At 37.1% G+C, this 21,217-nt stretch overlaps 1 protein-coding gene and 1 long non-coding RNA gene across 3 annotated transcripts in view; both read right to left on the bottom strand.

The window, feature by feature from the left end:
* Positions 1 to 6,991: 6,991 nt before the first annotated feature.
* Positions 6,992 to 8,393, bottom strand: LOC309481598. Its single transcript, XR_014200067.1, has 4 exons — positions 8,327 to 8,393; positions 8,008 to 8,047; positions 7,711 to 7,872; positions 6,992 to 7,629 (listed from the first exon to the last, which is right to left on the bottom strand). It is a non-coding gene; the product is annotated as an uncharacterized lncRNA (long non-coding RNA).
* A 4,688-nt stretch (positions 8,394 to 13,081) lies between these two features.
* Positions 13,082 to 21,217, bottom strand: part of nudt14 (nudix (nucleoside diphosphate linked moiety X)-type motif 14) — a 34,942-nt gene continuing 26,806 nt past the window's right edge. The window contains exon 5 of one of the 2 annotated variants that reach the window (XM_082146561.1): positions 13,082 to 15,479. In XM_082146561.1, coding sequence (XP_082002687.1) covers positions 15,230 to 15,479 — 250 coding nt within the window. In that variant the 3' untranslated portion in view covers positions 13,082 to 15,229. Of the gene's footprint in view, positions 15,480 to 19,362; positions 21,180 to 21,217 lie in introns of those variants that run through there. The other variant, XM_082146562.1, reaches the window with a different exon arrangement.

The raw sequence follows: 21,217 nt of genomic DNA, 5'->3' as shown, positions 1-21,217 counted from the left end.
ACCATGGCTATTCGATTTAACTACTGTGCTATATTTGTACAATTAAATTGACGTGGTAGCTTTATTTTATATTTGCAAGATCATAGTCATTAACATTACTTGCACTTTATTTTATTATCGCTTTATTATTGTGTGTAGCCTATTGATTTGGCAATGTTATAAACCAAATAATCAAGCCAATAAAGTGCTTTAAAACTGAACTTAAATTCACAATTCAATTTAGTATGCGAAAACCACAAAACCACGTAGAGTAGTCGGATCCTCAGTAAAGCTGTATCTCCTCGCTGCAGTTTGATGCGTGCTCAGCCTGCTAGTGTGAGTTGACACGGGTGAGAGCGCCCTCTACTGTTCATGTGTGCTTTAACCTGAAAAGAGTGACTCCAAAAAGAGAGAAGACAAACGTTACAAAAAAAAACATTTTAATCTGAACATTAGAAAATCTAGTTTATAAGTGGGTAATCTAAAAGTCAAATTACCTTAAAGGCAGAGGTTATCAGTCCTCCTTGCTGGAAAGAAAGATTAAAAACCTTTTTAAACCAGCCTAAGCTGGTTTTAGAGGAGTTATAGACACTTTTCAGCTGGTTTAACCGGCAGAATACCAGCTTGGCCAGGCTGGTAGACCAGCCTGGTCCTGGATGGTACCCCTACACATATTTTATGTGTCTCCCCTATATATCACCACCCTGATTTATATAATCAGCTCATTAATAAAGGTTCCAAGACCTGAATTGTGTGTGTCAGATAAAGGAGATGTACAATTCAGCAGTGCTGAGGTCCTCCATCATTTCAATTATGCTATATCAGATCCTGATTTGTGTGTCTGCAGCCTATTAGATGCTTTTGTGAGTGTGCGGAGTAACACAGACAGACAGTGGGGCGAAAGGCTCAGGTTTCTTTACATTGCCATGACACAAGATACGCTGTAAATATATGTTTATTTAAGCAACAACCTCACTTGATATTTCACACGCTGTCAGGAGGAGGAGGAGGAGGAGGAGGAAGGTATGGCTGGGTAATAACAGTTTTGTGGTGGATATGGTGGGGGAAGGGGGAGTGTCAGACTGACGGACAGAGATGCTGGCGGTATGGTGGTGCTGGTAGGCGTGTTTTGGTGGCTCCCCTCATCCATATTTCATGACTTTGCCTTTGAGGCCTTGCACACAAACCTATAGTCAATGCATTGATTCCCTTTTATCTCAAATCATGGCCTTGACCCACTTTAATAGCGTTCATGATTGTTAGTTGCTCATTTCCTCCCAAAAAGCAGCTGCGACTGGTATATCGGAAAATAATGAATCCCTTGTTGCAGTTCTGACAAGACAAAACCATATGTTAAAGTGGCAGCATGATTCAGCCATGCAGGGGGAAAAACAGGGCATCAAATAGCAATGTTTGCTGACAGGTTATAAATCAATTGTGGGATCCTTTTGCTTTTTGAATTGCTGTGCTCAATTCTCATATTTGATGCATGACCTTATTACTGAAGCTTGTTTCCATAGTGATAGGCTTACAATTTAACTGTAAAGCAAGCACAGGAAATTAAATGTGATATAAGGAGATTTCCCAAAGGTGAGAAATTATTGATAGGAAAATCACAGATTTATGGCTGCTAGACGCTGCACATCTTACTGTTTTTCTTTTATTTTGATTTTTTTTGCGGAATTGATCTTCATAAAATATGATGGATGCCTACTCCGGCTACTAGTTTATTTCTGCCTTAGTTTGAGGTTAAACATCTTCTTATGTCTACACATAGTCATAAGATTATGCAAAAACAAGCACTGTCACAAGAGTGCATCAAAATAGCATGATTGTCAGATTATATTTTCATTAGGTCTGAAGAAGAAAAGAAAAACGTGTTTCTAATTTTTGTCATCCATACAACCGTTTTCCCATATAAAAGTGAAGTAACGCCGCTCAGCAATTGAATTATAATTGCTCGTTGAAAGGTTCTTCAATAGTTATGAGATCCAGTGAGTAATATATTTGCACTTTTGAATTTGATTGCATTTGTAAAGCAATATTATAGACACCCGAATATGTTAATATTTTAATTAAAATAAAAAAGATAAAGTTTATGCCACCAATGTTTGCTTTACATTTAAGCAAAAAAAGAAAAAAAGAAAAAAAAAGTACAGGTTATGGTACAGGTTTCCATTTTTGTGGGGGGGGGGAAAGATAAGTACAGGTTATGCTTCTATTTTTTGTTTTACCTTTGTTCATACCTGGCCGATTACCTGAGGCAACTCATTTTCACCCCAACATAATCCTTACAAAGCATGACTCATATATAATTTCATGCAAATCTTCCTAGCCATGACATTATCTATGTCATCAATGGAGTTGTGACAACCAGCATGAGGCTGGTCATTGAGTTTTCAGTTGAGTTTATTTTAGCCCATGTCCACAATAACAGACACTGTTGTCTAAATAACGTCCTAATTGAGCACAGATGGCCTTCAATAGGGCGTTACAGCGGAAAGGTAGAAAAAGGGGGGGGGGGGGGGGGGGGGCTGGGGGGGACAAGTCATATTTGGCTATTAACACATCTGAAAAAAACAACGTATCCTTCCATAACTTAAAGAAGCAAACAGAAGAATGAGGAAATGGCATTGGTTGTTCTCCGTGGAATCTCACTCTTCACGTTCCAGAAACGATTCTCCAACCAAAGCCTCATTCATGAAGACATGATAGACAACTCTGAAGTGTGACACCTTACATAATGAGAATGGCTCCTTGTAATAAAATCTTTAAATGTTTTAAAGTATTTTTCTCATTTTGTTATTGGTAAATAACATTCATCTTAGCATTTTTCTGAATTACAATGTTGGCTGAGAAATAAATCATATGCACTGAATTACAGCTTGTGTGTTCAAAAGTAAATTGTAAAATAATATCTATTTTCAGGGGTCACATCCCTGTCAAGCACTCTGTGACCTCTTGCATGGTAAAAGTGGTGTGCATATTTGCAGTGGTGCAGAACATGAGGGCATCCGACACCTGACAGAGCTGCAACTCCCAACACCCTGATCACTGATCCCTGCTTAGTCTTCTTATCTCTGAGGAAGCGTCGCTTCCTTCTGCCCTGTAACCTCAACACGAGCGAGGGATACGTCTTAGGATAGAGCTCATCTTTTCTGCCAGTGTTTGCTTGTGTACCGTGAAGACCTACTTCTTGGTGACTACTCCTGAAACAACAAAACAGTAGGCTACAGTAAGTGAAATATTGACTGTAAAAAAAAAAAAAAAAAAAAAAAAATTACATATTAGGCGGTGGGAATTTGATAGACTACTCAGTGCTCAAATTAAAATGAAGTTATAAACAAAAAGACTGCTTTAGAAATGTCTCATGATGATGGAACAAATAGGTTATCCAGAAAAACGGGTTGTCTTTAATGTTCAGAGAATGAGCGTGATAAGTTGCAGTAAGCTTCTTGTGTCTGCCCTTGAGAATGACCTGACACACCCCCGACTGATTCCCTCTTTTCGAGCAGGTGCAGGTTGCTCTGCTCAATAATCTTTACAATTAGACCTTATACAATGGGCCCAATCAACCTTGATACTCTGTGCCGGGGAAAGAGAGCTCCTGGATTCACTGCAGAATTCAAAGATCTAACTGGATAGATAGATAGATAGATAGATAGATAGATAGATAGATAGATAGATAGATAGATAGATAGATAGATAGATAGATAGATAGATAGATAGATAGATAGATAGATAGATAGATAGATAGATAGATAGATAGATAGAAAATAGAAATATATGCATAACCAAATATATAATCTGCATTACTCTATCTATCTATCTATCTATCTATCTATCTATCTATCTATCTATCTATCTATCTATCTATCTATCTATCTATCTATCTATCTATCTATCTATCTATCTATCTATCTATCTATCTATCTATCTATCTATCTATCTATCTATCTGTTAATCTGTTAATCTATCTATCTAATATATATCTACAGTATATAGAATATTGTTTATCAGTATATTGTGCATAATGTAGCTACACATTTGTTTGAAAACATGAGGATCAGCAGCAATTGTTGATAATTTATGTTAACAATATATAATTAGACCCCACTTGAGAATGTTGATGAGTTGTGCGTAATCAAGAGACTCTTCACCCTCGTTTCATGTGGGTCTCTGAAGAGGGCCGAGTGCAGGGACATGCCTATGCTATTTGTGTCATTAAAGACATAATACATCTGCGCAGAGGGTTGAGCGAGGATTCTTTTGTTGTCAAATTAATTCAAGGGGGACACGTATCTGTTTATTATCAACATCCTCCATTTGAATATCCCATTCTCAACCCATATTTACCACTTGCATTCATTTTCCTTTTCTATATAATATAATTTTGTATGTATTATATCATATCATTTTTATCTATATTTCAGCTGTGCTACAACAGAATTCCAAACAATATATTTCTGAGGTTGTTATGCTATTATTATCACATCTGGAACTTATGTCATGTCTCATCGTAATCATTTCAGGGTCATTTCAGTCTTGTACTAAAACGTAATATCAACCTCCACTTGAGAAGGGTATTTTTTCCATATGTGAAATGGTTATATTTGGGCTAGAAAAGACCAGGATGTCCGTCCTGTTCATGACATCACACACTGGCCTAGAGTGGCTCCTGAATCTCATGAGAGCTGAGAATATTGAACTCTACATGCTTTGGCTGCCCTAAAACAGCAGCGACATGCACTCATCCAGGATATCCTACAACAGAGTCGGAATGGTGACTCCCCTGTTTGCTTGTTTTTTATTCTGCTCCATTCCAAGCACCACATCCGTCCAATGGTTCAAAGAGGGTTCACTGGGTGTAAGAGTACACAGTGAAGCCTGTAGAATCAAAACTGCTCTCTTGACTATCTCCACAGAAAACATCAGAGAGAGAAAGAAGCAGATTTTGCAGGAGACAGCGCATCAGGGGAGTGTAGTCGGTGAAGCCTCATAAATATCTGCAATGTCTACAGATAAGCAGAGGACCTTGTGTTCTCACAGCTGGTACTCAGCCTCACTTTAAATCACCCTAAACACAGTGAAGAATGACCCCTTCATGAACTACAATGAACATGACTGTATCTGAGTTGTAAAATGATGAGACAATGAAAATGTTATGCATTAGAGGCTATAGCTATATACGTGTGTGTGTGTGTGTGTGTGTGTGTGTGTGTGTGTGTGTGTGTGTGTGTGTGTGTGTGTGTGTGTGTGTGTGTGTGTGTGTTTACATACAGTATAATTGCTGTAATAATATAACTTTGATATGTAATACTTTTTTAGTTAAAAATAATTTAATTTATTTTTAAAAATCCTATTAAACCTTAACAATCAGAATGGAAATAATGAGCATAAAAAAAAGAAAGAAAGAAACTTCTTTCAAGAATATATATATTTTTCACATTCTATATTTTGTACATATTACGTAAGATTTTTTTTTATATGTGAGATTTGTAATGATTTTGAAAGGCTGCATTTATTTGATCAAAAATATTAATAAATATTATTCGAATGTATAATAATATTAAAATATTATTATTATAAAAAAATTTTTTATAAAAAATTTAAAAATAATTTATATACCAGTAATAATACTAGGCTATATTTAATTTATTCCAAAGCTGGATTTTCAGCGTCATTACTCCTGTCTTCAGTGTCACAGGATCCTTCAGAAATATTTCTAATATTCTGATTTGGAAGAAACATTTCTTATTATTATCAATAAAACAGTGCTGCTTAATATTTTTGTGGCAACTGTGATACATTTTATTTAGGATTCTGAAATCGAATAATGAACATTTATTTGATAAATGTTTATTTGTTTTTAATGTACCGGTATATACAATTTATGTCTGGTGAGTGCACATTTAAGCATTTTTCGTAAGTATTCATAAATATATTTTTATGATGAAAAATAGATGCACCTAAATGGTAAAAAAAATTAAATTGCAGGAAACTAGTGTATTATGATTCCACCATCCATGAGATTCCTCTACAGGGATCTGCTTGAATTTTTCGTTCAGGGCCTGAAAAACCAAAAATACGACACCTGAAGACCAGTCATGTTTGGTGACCAGCATTTCCAAGCCAAAAGGCTCTCAGGACATGGAGTGGGCAGCCATATCCAGTTTCTCTGTCCCCCGTGTGCACACCATTTCTCATTAGCATACAGATGGACAGTGTGCTGGAATCATATAGTGTGTCGTCCTGCTCTTTGTTTGCCAGTCATAACTCCAGAGGTGGGCACAATGCTCCCTGCTCTTCAAAGGGCCGGTCACACCTGGGAGTGTTCTGAGAAAGGGAGTAGGCACCCATAGCCGGCTGCACAGATGGCCTCTCACGCTAAAGCACAATGGGCGAGCTGTAAGAGGTCCATGTGTCGGGTTACATATGAAAGTGCTCACAAAACTCTGGGCAAATTTGGGAGCTATGACGCGTAAGAGAAGCTCATTACTATTTCATCATCATAGTGACATAGTGGAAACATCATGTTGTGATGGGCTTGTGTGGTGCATTGTAGGGTTACACATTACCTGCAAACATTACTTTACACGAACTAATGCACTCTTTAAGGCTTTCTCAAAAATTAGGGTCAATGTCATATAAGACTGTTCATGATAAAACATTTTTTTTTTTTAAGTTCTTAGAAATACATTTCTTTGTAATCTAGTTGGCTTCATATGGTTTTAAAAAACGTTTATACCTTTTTTCAAGAAAAAAAGTCTGTATATATACAGTATATATAGTTGTCATGATAGATGAGGATAGATAGATGCTGCTGCTGTAGAGTAAATACAGGACCTTGCTACTGCCTATTTATACACAGATACACTTCAGTATGTAAGACATACTGCTGCTGCACAAATAGCATATATCAATTACCCATAGCAGATCTAAACAGGTGGAGCTGGGGAAGGTGGAGGGTTTTGACAAACTCTGAAAGCACACTGCAAACTGCTATGGTGAATGGTAAGAACTGTATGAAGACAGATTTTTTTTTTAAACGTTATGCCCCCCAAAAATATTAAAATACATTTTAATTCAGAAATTAAAAGCATGCTCATCATTGCATTTTTAATTTTAAAGTTAATAAATGTGCATTGCCCTTGACGTGATGTGAAAACTGAGTAAAAATGTGCTTGGAAAGTGCAGTAATTGATGTTCATGTTGATGACGAATACTACTACTGTTTATCCCTTTTATAGCTGAAGGTTAGCAGATGCTCTGAGAGGCAAACATACTGACAGGAAGACTTGCATCTCATTGAACAAAACCCTAAGGGGTGTTCCATGACCTGTTACCATCTCGTTCCCCGGCAACAAGTTCTTCAAGCAGCGCTGGTTGTACTATTGAATTTGTGAGAAATGCTGTAGGTGGATTGGAAGTCAAGTCACAATTCATAAATCCACCCCCTTCCAAGAAACTCTGCTTTCGGGTCTGCAATGATAACGTCTGCATGTCCTCCATTCAGGATATCACAGCATCCATTTCATTGCAATGCACCCCAAGGAACTTCACATATACAGTGAGGAGATAACACAAAATACACAAGCACGTCAGTGTGTGTGATCCATAGCCACAGGCAGTGGAAGAAGAAGCCCTCATCTGTAACACAAACCCACTTGATGATCATGCAACGCTCATGAAACTGGTGTAGCTTGAAAGAGAAAACAAATAATCACTTACAAGTCAGATTCAGTGCCCTTCCCTGAGGCTTTGGAAGCAGAGTGAAAGTGAAAGCAAGAATTACTGGACGCCAAGTCTAGTCTCAGCAGGACAATTTGGAAAAATGACTTCATAACAGCAAAGAAGTGACACAGATCCTTCCATTCCAAGGTGCCATGAAAACTGAAACAGATATATGATTATTAGTCCAGTTTTGATGCACAGATGCAAAAATACTCTGATGATTATATGGTTAGAGATACTAATTCTTTAGATACTGACAGATGGTAAGAGGTGCTATTACTATAAAAAGACTACCTGCAGATTTCATGCCGCAGGCTATGCTTGAGCGGATAGCCTAAGAAATAACAGGAAGGTGGGACAATCCCTTGACACCTCCAATCTCACTTTGTGTACTGTTTACAAGTATTTGGTTCTGGCAGCTCAGCTTGGCTTTACAGTCTCATCTATCCACATCATCTACACAGTCAGCCAACATTATTCAACCAGTCCTTTCATTTATCAGTCCTGACATTTTACGCAATTTATAAGCAAGAAAGGGAATGCTGAACTGTTGCCATAAAGTTCACATGTAAGTCGAAAATATATTTAAACAATTATTACAACGTTGCCTTACCAGGAGTGATGCAAACAATCACAAAAACACAGCCAATCAGAAGTGATCTCTGTTTGCGCGCTCTTTCGCACTCTCAACACGCTGCTGCTGAAGAACAGAAATTAAAGGGATAGTTCACCCAACATTTTTTATTCTGTCATCATTTACTAACCCTCAAGTTGTTCCAAACCTGTATACATTTCTTTCTTCTGCTGAACACAAAAGAATATATTATGAAGAATGTCGGTCACCAAAGAGGAGTATTTTTTCCCAAGTCAATAGGGCGTCAAATGTTACCCATATTCTTTAAAATATCTTCTTTTGTGTTCAGCAGAAGAAAGAAATTCATACAGGTTTGGAACAACTTGAGGGTGATTAAATGATGACAGAATTTTCATTTTTGAGCGAACTATCCCTTTAAAACTAAAAACGCATAGGCTACATTGTTTTATTCATTTTTGTTAAATATTTTCGTGAGATATTTGAGTGATGTTTTAGATTGATTTTAATAATCTTCCTTCTGTAACTAAGATTTTGTCATAAAAAATGCTATTCTAAAAGGTCCACAATTAATCAGCCTCTCCTCATGTATGTTTAATAAACTGACTTCGGTCCAATGAGATTTCAGTGTGGGCGGGGCTATGTAATGCAATAGCGTCATAATACATTGCTTTTTTTTTTTTTTTTTTTTATAATGATAGGATGTTAAAAAATAAACCTCTGGAATATACTCTCAATTTTCATATTCTATATGCTAAATGTTTTATTAATAGGTACAAGTTTTCAAATGGTAGGCTATCCCATCTCACTCTAAAATATGAATTAGACTCTCTTCTAAACTGCATTTGCTTTATAAAGAACAAAAACGAATTCTTGAATATTTTGATTTTTATTATCTTGAATTATGCTTTTGTTTTCTTTTTTATCTTTTCTTGTAACTTTTCATGAAATTGTAACATGCTGTTTATTTAAGAAAGAAAAAAGTTTGCTATTGAAGGTGAGGTTCATTTGAGGAGAGCAAAAGTGGTTACATGTGGCTCTTGCATTGGCAAGAAAATCACAAGTCAGAAGTGATAATGTATCAGAACTAAATCTGATAGCTCGATTCACACCAAATGTAAATAAAAAGTTTCAGTTTACGCACTTTCCCACAGTAAATGTTCCCATGGTGGTTTTTAAAGAGGATACATGTTTAACTTTGAAACATTAGGCAGCAAAAGATCACTTCAGCTCTGCAATAAGACTGTGGCTTGCATATAAGAACAATGCGGGCTAGCATTCTACCTTTAAAACCCAAAACAGAGAACAACAGGCCTTAATTACTCAGCCTCCTGCCTGGCGTGACAGAGCTCCGGAAGGATGTCTGAATATTCCCTACTGAAGCTCAACCCTGTCAAACCACACGGCAAATCAGTCCTGCCGTGTTGCTAGAAGCAAGATTGGCACATTAGAGAGAGCCAGTGGTTGACATCAAGATGGGGCAAGTTCACAGAAACATTCAACTGTGCCATTAATGCATTAAGCTTGTATTATCTACAGTGAATCTTATCAGCTGCGCTTGGTGTGTGGAGCAGGATAGGGGAGTGATGACAGATCAGGACTCCATGGAAATGGAAGTGCCCTTTCCTTGAGGGGAGGGAAAGATCGGAACCTGCATGAAATTTAGAAGCTGCCGCTCAACGTGAGCTGAAATGTTGACCTCTACTCCTCATCAAGAACATTGTGTTTTTACATTTTCTTCCACGTAGATGATTTATGAACAGTGAGGAATAACAATAAGTGTGAACAACTCCTTACAAGTCAACCCATATGTTAAAAGTGGAAGAACTGAAGGTTTTTGTTAGAAAATTCAATTGATTGCAATGGAAAACAAAACCCACACCTTCCTCGAAGCGAGAATCTTTTGAACAGCATGCCAATGCATCACCGAGCTTTCAGCAGATTTCCATTTACTGTTACTGAAAGCTCAGCAGTTTAACAGGTGGAGTCAAAATTGTATATGCAAATTGTGTGAAACCATAAAAGACAAAGAAATTGCCTCAAGATACCCGTTAGTAAAATTTGCTCACTCACAACACAGGATTTTATGAAAGCCAGTCTCTGCCTGTGAGATACACAGTAAAGTCACAAAGTTGCTTAAAGTGAGGTATAAAGTCACAATTATGGTGATAAACTTACTTAAAACTACACTGTGGCTACTGTAAAGTGATTTTCTGCAAATCAAACAGATGCTGGGCTTTTCGCAATGAGCAATTTCTAAAATATAGAGTAGACTGGTGTTAAAATGATGGGTTCACGCAAAAATGATTCGCATTTTAAAGAATGGTGGTAACCAAGCAGAAATAAAGTCATAGAGGTTTGGAATGATATAAAGGTGAGTAAATGATGACAGAATTGTAACATTTTTCACAATTGCTAAAACACTCAACTCCATTCTCACAACCAAATTCTCAAAGGCTGATTTGTCAAACAAATCAATCTTTCTTAAAAATTCTAAACAAGTTCAGGGAAATGCACATTTCATTTCATTTTTTTTGTGTGCAAAACTCTACACACATTTTGCACTGTGATGCACTTGTGTTGCAAAACAGTAAACACAAGTGGCAAAAGTTAAACACAACTACAACACAGTTGTCATCGGCTCAAAATTTTTCACACTTGTTTCTACAGTGAGCCTGCATTTTGCAGATGCACAGCTTTTTTGAGTGTATAATGTGCTTTTCATTTAGAGTTTTCTTTGACCTTGCATTATGAAAGTGCTGAATATATAGACATTCAATACTATACTTGCTGTATACTGTATCCAACATTATGTTTTCTGTAACCTCATGCTTTGGATACTGTGTTCTCAGTGTCTAATGAATGATCCGTACTGTTTATATATTGACTGATGCGTGTATGATCTGAAATCATTGTCTGATTTTGAGTACAGGAGAAATAGTTTTGAGCCAATTGTTTGATTTTGCGAATGTAGTTTGAAGGTTTAATTTTGTGTTTAATGTTGTGAGAAATGTGTCTTAGCAATTGTGAAAACCGATCCCTTTAAAACCACCTCGAGACACATTGAGCTGAAAACCACTGGAGATTGAGGGGATGATTTTTAGATAATTCAGGAACAAGATGTCTCGTTCAGACTCAGTGAATCATTCAGTTAATGATCACTTCAGTGAATGAAATGGAAACAAATGATTTTGTTCACCAGATTCTTTCACCAATGAAACAGCACTAATAGAAATGCACTAAATACAGACAACCATGATTACAGTAAGCTATTCTGTGAGTGACATTAGAAGGCTTACTGAGATAGTACTATTCAACTGGTCATATGATCTCAATATGACTGCCTCCATGATGTGACCCTCTCCATGTAAACTAAAACAGATTTTAGTAAGCATGCATAATAAAAAATGCATGCTTAGATTTTTTTTAAATGTCATTTTGGTGATCAAAGATTTTAAGGGATAAACTATTGACTACAGGGGGACTTTAAATATCACCAAATATATCAACACATATTATTGGGAGATAACCTTATTTTAATACGGATTTTATTTAATTAGTCTGTTATAAAGATCCTATTTGAATAACATTACAAACGATCAACATTTCATCTTTATTTTTTAGCCGTATAATAATCAGCAATTGCACTAAATTCCATATTTTTGCTCAGTTTTGGCCTTTGAATAAAATCCTCCTCCACTACGAGTTCCATATTCTCCGATATCACACTAATTAAGCCATAAACGCCTGATTTAATGATACTCAACAAAAAATACACACACACACACACACACACACATACTTTAAAATTGTGTTTTTTTTTTTATAGTTTCAAAAGGCTCAATAAATGGTTCCATTAAAAAAAAAAAATATTTATCTGACTATTATTTTATATGTCAGGCTTTACAGAGTTAATGATAAAAAAGACTGACTGCACCTGAAACAAAACTAAGGAAAAAGCTTCATGTAAATTTATCAGCAAGCTAATCCTGTTAGGGTGTGCTTTGAAAATAATCATCACGTCTCTAGAGCAGTGGCCGGTTCATTACATTAAATGCACAAGAAAAGGCAAAAAAAAAAAGTTTAATACAGCGGACAAATGAGCAATTGTTTTGTATTGATAATATATTCAGTCTGCGTACAGTGCACAAGCCCTTAGTGGGTCATCTGAACAAAGCCATCAGTAAATCAAGAAGCATAGAAAACACACTTAAGTGGCCTTGCCATGTCTTCTCTTCTCCCCTGCCTCACAGATCACACTCATTGTGTGTCTTGTTGTGAGGCGTGCGGTTGCTATAGCAAAGTCGTGGTAGTTGCACTTAGTTACTTAATGCTATTATTTGTGACCCCCTCACCCACCCACCTGTCCCTCCTCCACAATCCCTCGCCCCGGACATCCGTCAGTAAGGCTGTGTAATGATTACCAATGTGCCTAAAAAGAGCAGAGACGAAAACAAACATTACCTTGACAACTCAACTCCTCTCAAATCTCTACATAACGAAGAGCGCTCTGACCCCTAGAGAGCTCTGGATGAGAAGCTCTTGACAAATTGTCCCTCAGCTTGAATGAAAACATCAACGTCGTTTGACACATGAAAGCCAGATTGTAAACAAAAGGTGTGGTAACGTGAAAGGAGAGTAACATGAGGGCAAGTGGAGTGGATTTGGCCACTGTTTAAATGTATTATTTATCAGTCATTACAACACTTTACATCTGACTGAGGTTGATTTTGGACAGATACGGACTTGCATTGATAGATCAAAGTAGAGACTCCATGACCTAAGGCAGGAACCTTTTTATTCATTTAAACTGAATGCAGATCAATGTAATACAGAGTGCACATGCAATATTTCATTTTTGAAATATATATATATATTTTCAAATGTCAAAAGTTACGTATATATATATATTACATAATTGAAATATATATATATTCGTTCGAGGTGCCATTCATGAAAACAACCAGTAAACAAATTTTGTGAGATCCAAAAGAAACAACAAAAAAAAAAAAAAAGAAGAAAAAGATATATAAAGACATAAGAGCATCTCTCTTGAAATAGTCTGAAAATCAAGCATTAGTAACAGTGGCACGTGACAATAAATCAACAACTTATAAAAAATCAACAAAAACAAACAAAAAAACCCTATCCTGAGATAAACGTACAAAACACTTATTTTATAAGAAGAGATTAAGAAAATGAGGGGATGATATCTGAGGCATCGTGATAAGAAATAATGCTCCCAAAACAAATGCATAATTCTTAAATGTCTCATTTGCATACTTTAAAAGGAGCGCTCAAAGTTAAAAACACTGTCATTGTGGACCAAATCAATCCTGTTTGTCCTTTCCACAACACTCTTTTAGACTGATTATTTGAACATGGTAACTTGTGAATTAGCACATTGACCATATGTATTGATAAAGTTATAACACTCAATCACAACAGAATATAGACCAAGTACAGTGATAGGACAGAGGAAATGCTTTACAATAAGATCCAATCAGCTGATAATACTGAATTTATTTAACATGGAGGTGATAGTTGTCAAGACAAGAACAAAGAAAGCATTAACAAATGTTTGTGCACTTCAATATCCTTCACAAAATAATTAAGCCAACAAGATATAGGAAAAATGATTGATAGATCGATCAATTAAACTAGTGAATGCTTTGTGCTTAAGAGAATTTGAACTGAACTAAGAGCAAGAATCTGATTCAGAAAGCTTCAGCTCACCTTAAAACATTTGTAAGTGAAGTTACAAGCAGCCTCTCAAATCTTGGAGGTATCATGTAGAATATTGAGGATATATTGATTATATTCACGCATTTATAGTAATCACCCTATATATTCATACAGTAAACCGCAACAGTAATACAAATGATTTTCAAGTATAGTAATCCATGGACTTTAGAAAGCCAATACTTTTTGTTCCTGTGACTTTAGGAGGTACCAGTCTTCTGACACTATGGTGTTTGAAAATAATTTCTACTTTTTCAGCAGGCAAGCTCATGCACCCCTAATATATTCTATTCCATATGTTCTGAAAGAAGTCAGAACGTTGTTTCAGTTAAGATTATGATTATGGCAAAGCAGCTTTAAACCTGTAGTACTAGCACTGTACTCATACTTTAGGTTTTTGTAGTAGATATTTCATAAATTCTGTGCAAAAACTCACTTAGAATATCAACTTAATGTTAAGCGGCAATAAAAAACACCTCAGTATTTTTCAGCATTGTCACTAACCCTGAATTTCCCAAAGTCAGCTTTGGACCTGAGATATATGCAAGAGCGTAATTGTTTTTCTGTCAATGATTGTTTTCAAGAAGTGTCTCATTTGGGTAGCTGCCTGTGTTGTTTACATATAATTCACATTAATTATTGTGATTATTTACTTGCTTATTTATTTCTTAAAAATTTGTGTTGTTATTCTAAACAGCAAAATTGGAATATGGCTATATACTGTCCCCTTCTGACCACATTGTACAGCTTCAATTGCGAATGATCCAGGTCTGATGTTCTCTCTCTGATGGTATCAACACGGTCTTTCAGATCTGTCCCTCTCTAATAAGAGTGGAGAAGATCGCCATTACAAAGTCTTTAAGGGCTGTGGTGTGATATCAAATGGCTGGCTGAAATTCCTGACATGTTAAAAACAAAGCATTCGGTTACACAGAACAAACTCTCAATGAAACTCTTCAGTTCTAAGGTTAACCGATTGGGATGTGTCAGCTCCCATGGAAAGCTGATAGCACAAAAGTGCTGCTTCTGTTTGAAATAAGACAATAGCTAGAACCACGACGAACAGAGAAAAGTGTAAGAAATACCCGAAAAAAAAATTAACAGTTAGTGACCATTTTGATTACTACGTATAAAAATGTATGTAATGACTTGTATTTCAGAGGATGGCTTGGAACTGTTACGTTACACATTGGTGGAGATCTTATACTTCGGTGACATGTTGCTGTGGAACCAGATGAAGCTGAAAATGACACCCATTGTTTTCGGGATGCTCTCGTCAAAGGCGAAGGTCATGGCTTCGTGCAGGGGCACTTTGACCACCTCGATCAATTCGCCCTCTTGGGGTTTTCCTCCTCCCTCTCCGACGCAAATCTCATCGGACACCTCTGCGTAGAACATAGTCTGCTTCGATCCAGTCACTCCGACTCCTGACCTGTGGGGGAGGAAAGCACAAGGGACTCAAAAAGAGCAATCCGAGAACACTTCAGTTTTCCTTCACAAGGCAGCTATAAACTATGAATGCCTGATTTAAAGGGATAGTTCACTAAAAATTCAAATCCTGTCATCGTTTACACACCCTCAAGTTGTTCCAAGCCTGTATGAATTTCTTTCTTCTGCTGAACACAAAAGATGAATTTTGAAGAATATGGTTTACCAAACAGTTGATGGACCCCATTTCCTTCCATAGTATGAAAAAAAAAAAAATACTATGGAAGTCAGTGGGGTCCATCAACTGTTTGGTAAACCATATTCTTCAAAATATCTTCTTTTGTGTTCAGCAGAAGAAAGAAATTCATAAAGGGTTGGAACAACGTGAGGGTGAGGAAATTATGACAGAATTTAAAATTTTGGGTGAACTATCCCTTTAAGCTAAAGAAGCCACATGTTGACTAAATCAAAGCTAATGCTAAATGCTAATGCCCCATGTGTTGTGATTCCTCCTTGGTAACCCCATGTGTGTATTCTTTATTCTTCCACGGTATCCCTGTCTTTCCGTGGGCAGATTTGCTCTGCCCATGTCTCAGCGTCTGAAGTAGTTCCATCCCAGTCTAGGGCCCAGTCCCAAATGGCACACTTCATATGCACTTTCAGTCTTGTGGACTTACAATGGCTGCCGTGTGTTCGTTAAGTACGTGAGACCGTAGGGTGTCCCATTTGTCATTTTAGGCCTCAGAAGGGTGCTCGCGAGCGCCCCCTTTGCGGTCGATATGCACCCTCGATGCGCACTTTTGCCGAGCCCGCACTGATGCGAGCTCCGCAGAGGACTTCTTCCCGACAGTCAAAGCGGCATTAAGTCACGAAAGTGCGGACTCGTAGGAAGACCACGAGTGCTTAGGGTGCCATTTGGGACAGGGCCTAGAAGCCATTCCATACGTAGCACTTATTGTTCGATTTTATTCCTTATTTTAAGTGTGGACAAACAGCGTAGTAAATTAGCAATTTTTGCTAAAATAAAGGTTACATTCTGTACCAGTGTCGTCACATTTAACTCCTGATTTGAGATGATATTGAAAAACAGCTTTATAAATGGTCTTTCCACATTCAGATACCTGAATGCTTATTACCAACTTGAAAACTATTTGACCAGGGGTGTTACCAAGATGGCAGGCAAGTGAACTGGCTGCCATTAAAGTCACTTAATGAGCAAAAATTAATTATGCTACATGAAAAGAATTACCATCTATTCAATGACGATTCTGAAACCCATTAGGGATGTATGGATGAGGAGACATCCACCATTCAAGCAGCTCTTGTTGAAATTGCTATTGTACAATGAGGACTAGGCATGGGCAAAGGGGGTCTACTGCGAGGACCTGAAGGCATGAAGCAAGACCTCTCATACCTTAATAGACAGCAATCCGGTAAGCGCCACTGTGGCTGAGGCGTAACCTCACTTGAGACTCCGTCATGGAGACATCACCATGGAGATCTCCCTAACACCATGAGAGTATTACAGAGATGTGAAGCTTCCAAAAGCCCCTTCTTTTCTTAGTATTTTGTAGAAACAGAATTTTTTAAATGAGCTTATGAAATATGGAAGAAAATTACAAGGCCGTGATGCCTGCGTACCATCGAACTGATGGATGATGGCCCGAGGAGGTAAAAATGGAACAAGCCCCAGCAATCACTTTCTAGGATGAGTTTAAACTAACCACAATGAGTGCGTTGCAAAACATAACTCTACATCTGAGAGGACGGATTTCATGAGAATCTCCAGGACACTCTGTAACCAATGAAAAATGCTGACATCCACTCCTCAAAGAATGAAGACAAGATGTGACAAATTAACTATTCTGAAGCCCTCAGCATGGGGCATTTATGGGCCCAGAGGATATCGTTTGCTAATAGATCTTTGGACGATTCCAGTTTCATAATGGTTTCAACACAAAAGAGAGAATACAGTTCCTTCCTCTCTTTAGGAGAAAGTTTAGTAGGTAGTTAAGGCAATACAAATGTCATTTTAACTTTATTATGCTGATGGTCAAGAATGTTCATTTAGCAAATTGTAAATGCAGAGCAAATGTTCCTTCAGTACTGCAAAAAAAATAACTTGGTTTGAACTTTCTATTCATCAAAGATTCCTGAAAAAATATAAATTTCCACAAAAAACATTGTGCAGCACAACTGTTTTCAACAATGACAATAATAAGAAATGTGTGAAATCATCATATTAGAATGATTTATGAAGGATCATGTGACACTGAAGATTGGAGTAATGATGCTGAAAATTCATCTTTGCCATCACAGGAATAAATGACATTTAAAAAAACATATTAACAAAAGAAAATGGCTATTTTAAATTGCAATGAATCATTTCACAATATTAGTTTTCAAATAAATGCAGCCTTGGTTAGCATAAGAAACTTTAATAAGAAAATTTTATAGACCCCAAATGGTAGCGTAGATTTAAATTAATATAGGCCTATGCAAATAAGGATAAATATTGACCTATGTGCAGTGACATCAGAACAACGAGCTAAGACTACCATTCAATTTAAGACATGATTTCGTCTCAAATCAGCCACTGGTTTGATGATCTAAGAGGCCTGTCAGATTGAGCCTAGAAAGGTACTAAGAGAATCAAAAATGTTATCCAGTCAGGGTATATATATCAGGATAGAAAGTGACAATGAGGTTAAGAATTGTATTATAATGATAAACAAAATGTCAGAGGAGGACAAAAATTTTTATTTATTGAAAACAATCTCTGGTTAGTGCCGTGATCTAGAGGTTAATGTAAATGCATATATAGACATTGCGCATTTCCTCATCCACTTTCCCACATTTCTTGTTCCCTCTGGTTTCTAATTATGTGGAAAAAGAAAAAAAGTGTAACAATTCATTGTGTAACAAATTTTCACTGAGTAATCAAACAGAAGTAGGTCATCCACTCTCTGCATTCCTTCATGTCCCTAAATATGTCCATAAACGCAGCAGGTGCAGCAGGTGTTTATGATGGTGTGGTGCAGTCAGCAGGTGCGTCCAAACTGTGTCTGTGTGTTCATTTGAGAGGAGGATGCTTTGTGACTCCATGTGGTATTTGAGCAAATCAGAGATGGCCGTGGCACAGGTCACAAACAGCAACATGCAGATGTTACAGGCTCACACACGCAGGTGGTGTGACTCTGGCAGGTGCGAGGCGGCAGGGGTTTACGACAGTCTCCTCAATGAAGACTGATAAGAGCATAATGCAGCACTGTTTCATCTTTCTTTACAGATGAGATTGGGACACAATTAACCCCTGAATAGGTTAACCCCTGAGGTTCTTTCCTCTGGGGGTTTACCAGCCAATGATCAAGATGAAGGTTAAATATTAAATTGGGAAACAAGATAAAAATGTATGTCAGTCATGCCAAAGTGCATATTAGCAGACATGTATACAATTCCTCTCTCACACACTCTCTTATGCTCAACAGGCCCCGTTTACACCTGGTATTAAGATGCGTTTTGGTTGATTGGGTCACAAGTGGACGACGCTAAATAAAGGTGTAAATGGGGTCTAAAACGTTTTGAGTTTGTTCACTTGCGACTACCTCTGGCATTTCGACCGTATTGCTTTCATTGTGTAAACACTCGTGGTTGAATGCGTTCGAACAGCAACAAAAGAGCCTACTCTCTGCCTACTGTACTTACCTAATGCCTAAACATTATGGGAAGCGCGCTACACTGAAAAAAAATGATTCGTTGAAATTAATAAAAAAAATTATCGTAGGTGGTTGCATTCAATTGATTTTACCTACATTTAAACAAATGCATTAAGTTTAACTAAAATGTATTAAGTTCAACTTAATGCATTTGTTTAAATGTAGGTAAAATCATTGAATGCAACCACTTACGATAAAAAAACTGAATAATTTCAACGAATAATTTTTTTAAGTGTAGCCAGAAGGGATTTAAACTTTGTTTGCAGAAGACCCAAGTTTGGTTTGAAGACAAAAACATACCAAGCTCAATGTTCTCTCACCATTCCTGATTTCAAACACACACTCACAGCGTTCGGCGTGGTCTTGCGGCTGTCAGAGAAGAAATGATTCAACGAAAGCTGCTGCTCTCCGTGTTTTTTTCCCTGTCGTCTCCGGGCACGATCATATGTAAATTGCGTGAGCTTATTTTGGCCATTAGATCAAAAGATTTGAAAAAACCCATACATTTACCCCTCGACCCCTCGAAGAAATCAGGACAGAAGTGGTTAAAAGTGGACAAAAGAGACGGGTTAATACACCAGGTGTAAACGGGTATATGTCTGCTTCGTCTACGTGTGATCCGATCGACCGATCTTACTGCCAGGTGTCAATAGGGCCACATTGGCTGCATTTATCAGATAAAAAAAATACAATAAAAACAGTAATATTGTAAAATATTATAACAATTTAAAATAACTTTTCGTTTTTAATACATTTTAAAATGTAATTTATTCCTGTGATGACAAAGCTGAATATTCAGCAGCCATTACTTCAGTCTTTAGTGTCTCATGATCCCATCATTCTAATATGCTGAGAATAGGACGTTCAAAACAGCTGCATTCATTTGAAACAGAAATCTTCTGTAAAATTATAAATGTCTTTATTGTAAATTATTGTGTCCTTGCTGAATGAAAGTATTAATCTCTTTCATAAAAATCTTACTGATAGTAATAGTATTAACGTAGTATATACATACACATATACAGTATATATACACAGTGTATATATATATAATTAGGGGTGTATGGGTACACAGAAGTCACAGTTTGGTAAATACCTCAGGAAAAAGCAACAAATCCCCAATGCTGGGTTTCTTTTTATTTATTTTGAACAGGCAGTAGTGCAAATTACAGTTTGTTCCACCTTGTGGCATTTAGTCTCCCCTGAGGTAGTTGATACAGAACAGACTCCTTTAGTGTATTTAGCACTAAGCAGTAAACAGAATGCACTCTTGCATAAGCATCTCTTGTGTTATAGAAGTACAAAATAAATTGAATAAATAAAATAAAACTTGTGCAGAGATTAGTTTTTGCACTCCTGTAGTCTTTTTCTGCCTAGATCCGGTGATTGGTACACCTGGATTATGTCGTCTGCCCACTAACCCCCTCATTATAGCAGTGGAAACAACTTAAAATACTCCATCATTTATGGTAATACAGATGACCATAAACTGTAAACTGTAACTGTAAAGGGTCTGTTTTTATTTGTGTAGAACTCACAATAAAAACAAAACATTGTGCTTTTGTAAAATAAAGAAAAGAAATAGGATGCCGCTTTTTTCTGTCCCACTTTCCTTTCCGTTAAGTTAGTAGAGCGCATACGAAAAATGTATCGACATTCCGCGTATAGACTACTAGAAAGCTCTTGCGTGCCATCTGAACTCTTGTTTTGGGTTGGTGCATAGATCGCCTCTCCTTCTTCTGTTCTTTTTCCTGTTGTGGCAGTTAGCAAACAGCGTTGCATTACCGCACGTGCACCCTTCTGGATTGTAGTGTGGATGGCCCGTGACTGACTGTATTCGTCGTCAGACTGAATGCACACCGAACCGTGATGTCTGTACTGTAACGGTTCGGGGCGAATATATATATAGACAAATAAACATCGATAGGGTGATCAGGCTGACTGCAGAATGCTGTGATTGACCAATCAGAAGTATTCCAGAGAGACATCTAATAAAGAAAGTAAATAAGCCTGAATAAACCTCACG

The sequence above is a fragment of the Leuciscus leuciscus genome, assembly GCF_965113295.1.
Source record: "Leuciscus leuciscus genome assembly, chromosome: 19".
NCBI classification, from domain to species: domain Eukaryota; kingdom Metazoa; phylum Chordata; class Actinopteri; order Cypriniformes; family Leuciscidae; genus Leuciscus; species Leuciscus leuciscus.
The sequence above is the reverse complement of the archived record's forward strand: the minus strand, read 5'-3'. Positions and strand labels throughout refer to the sequence as shown.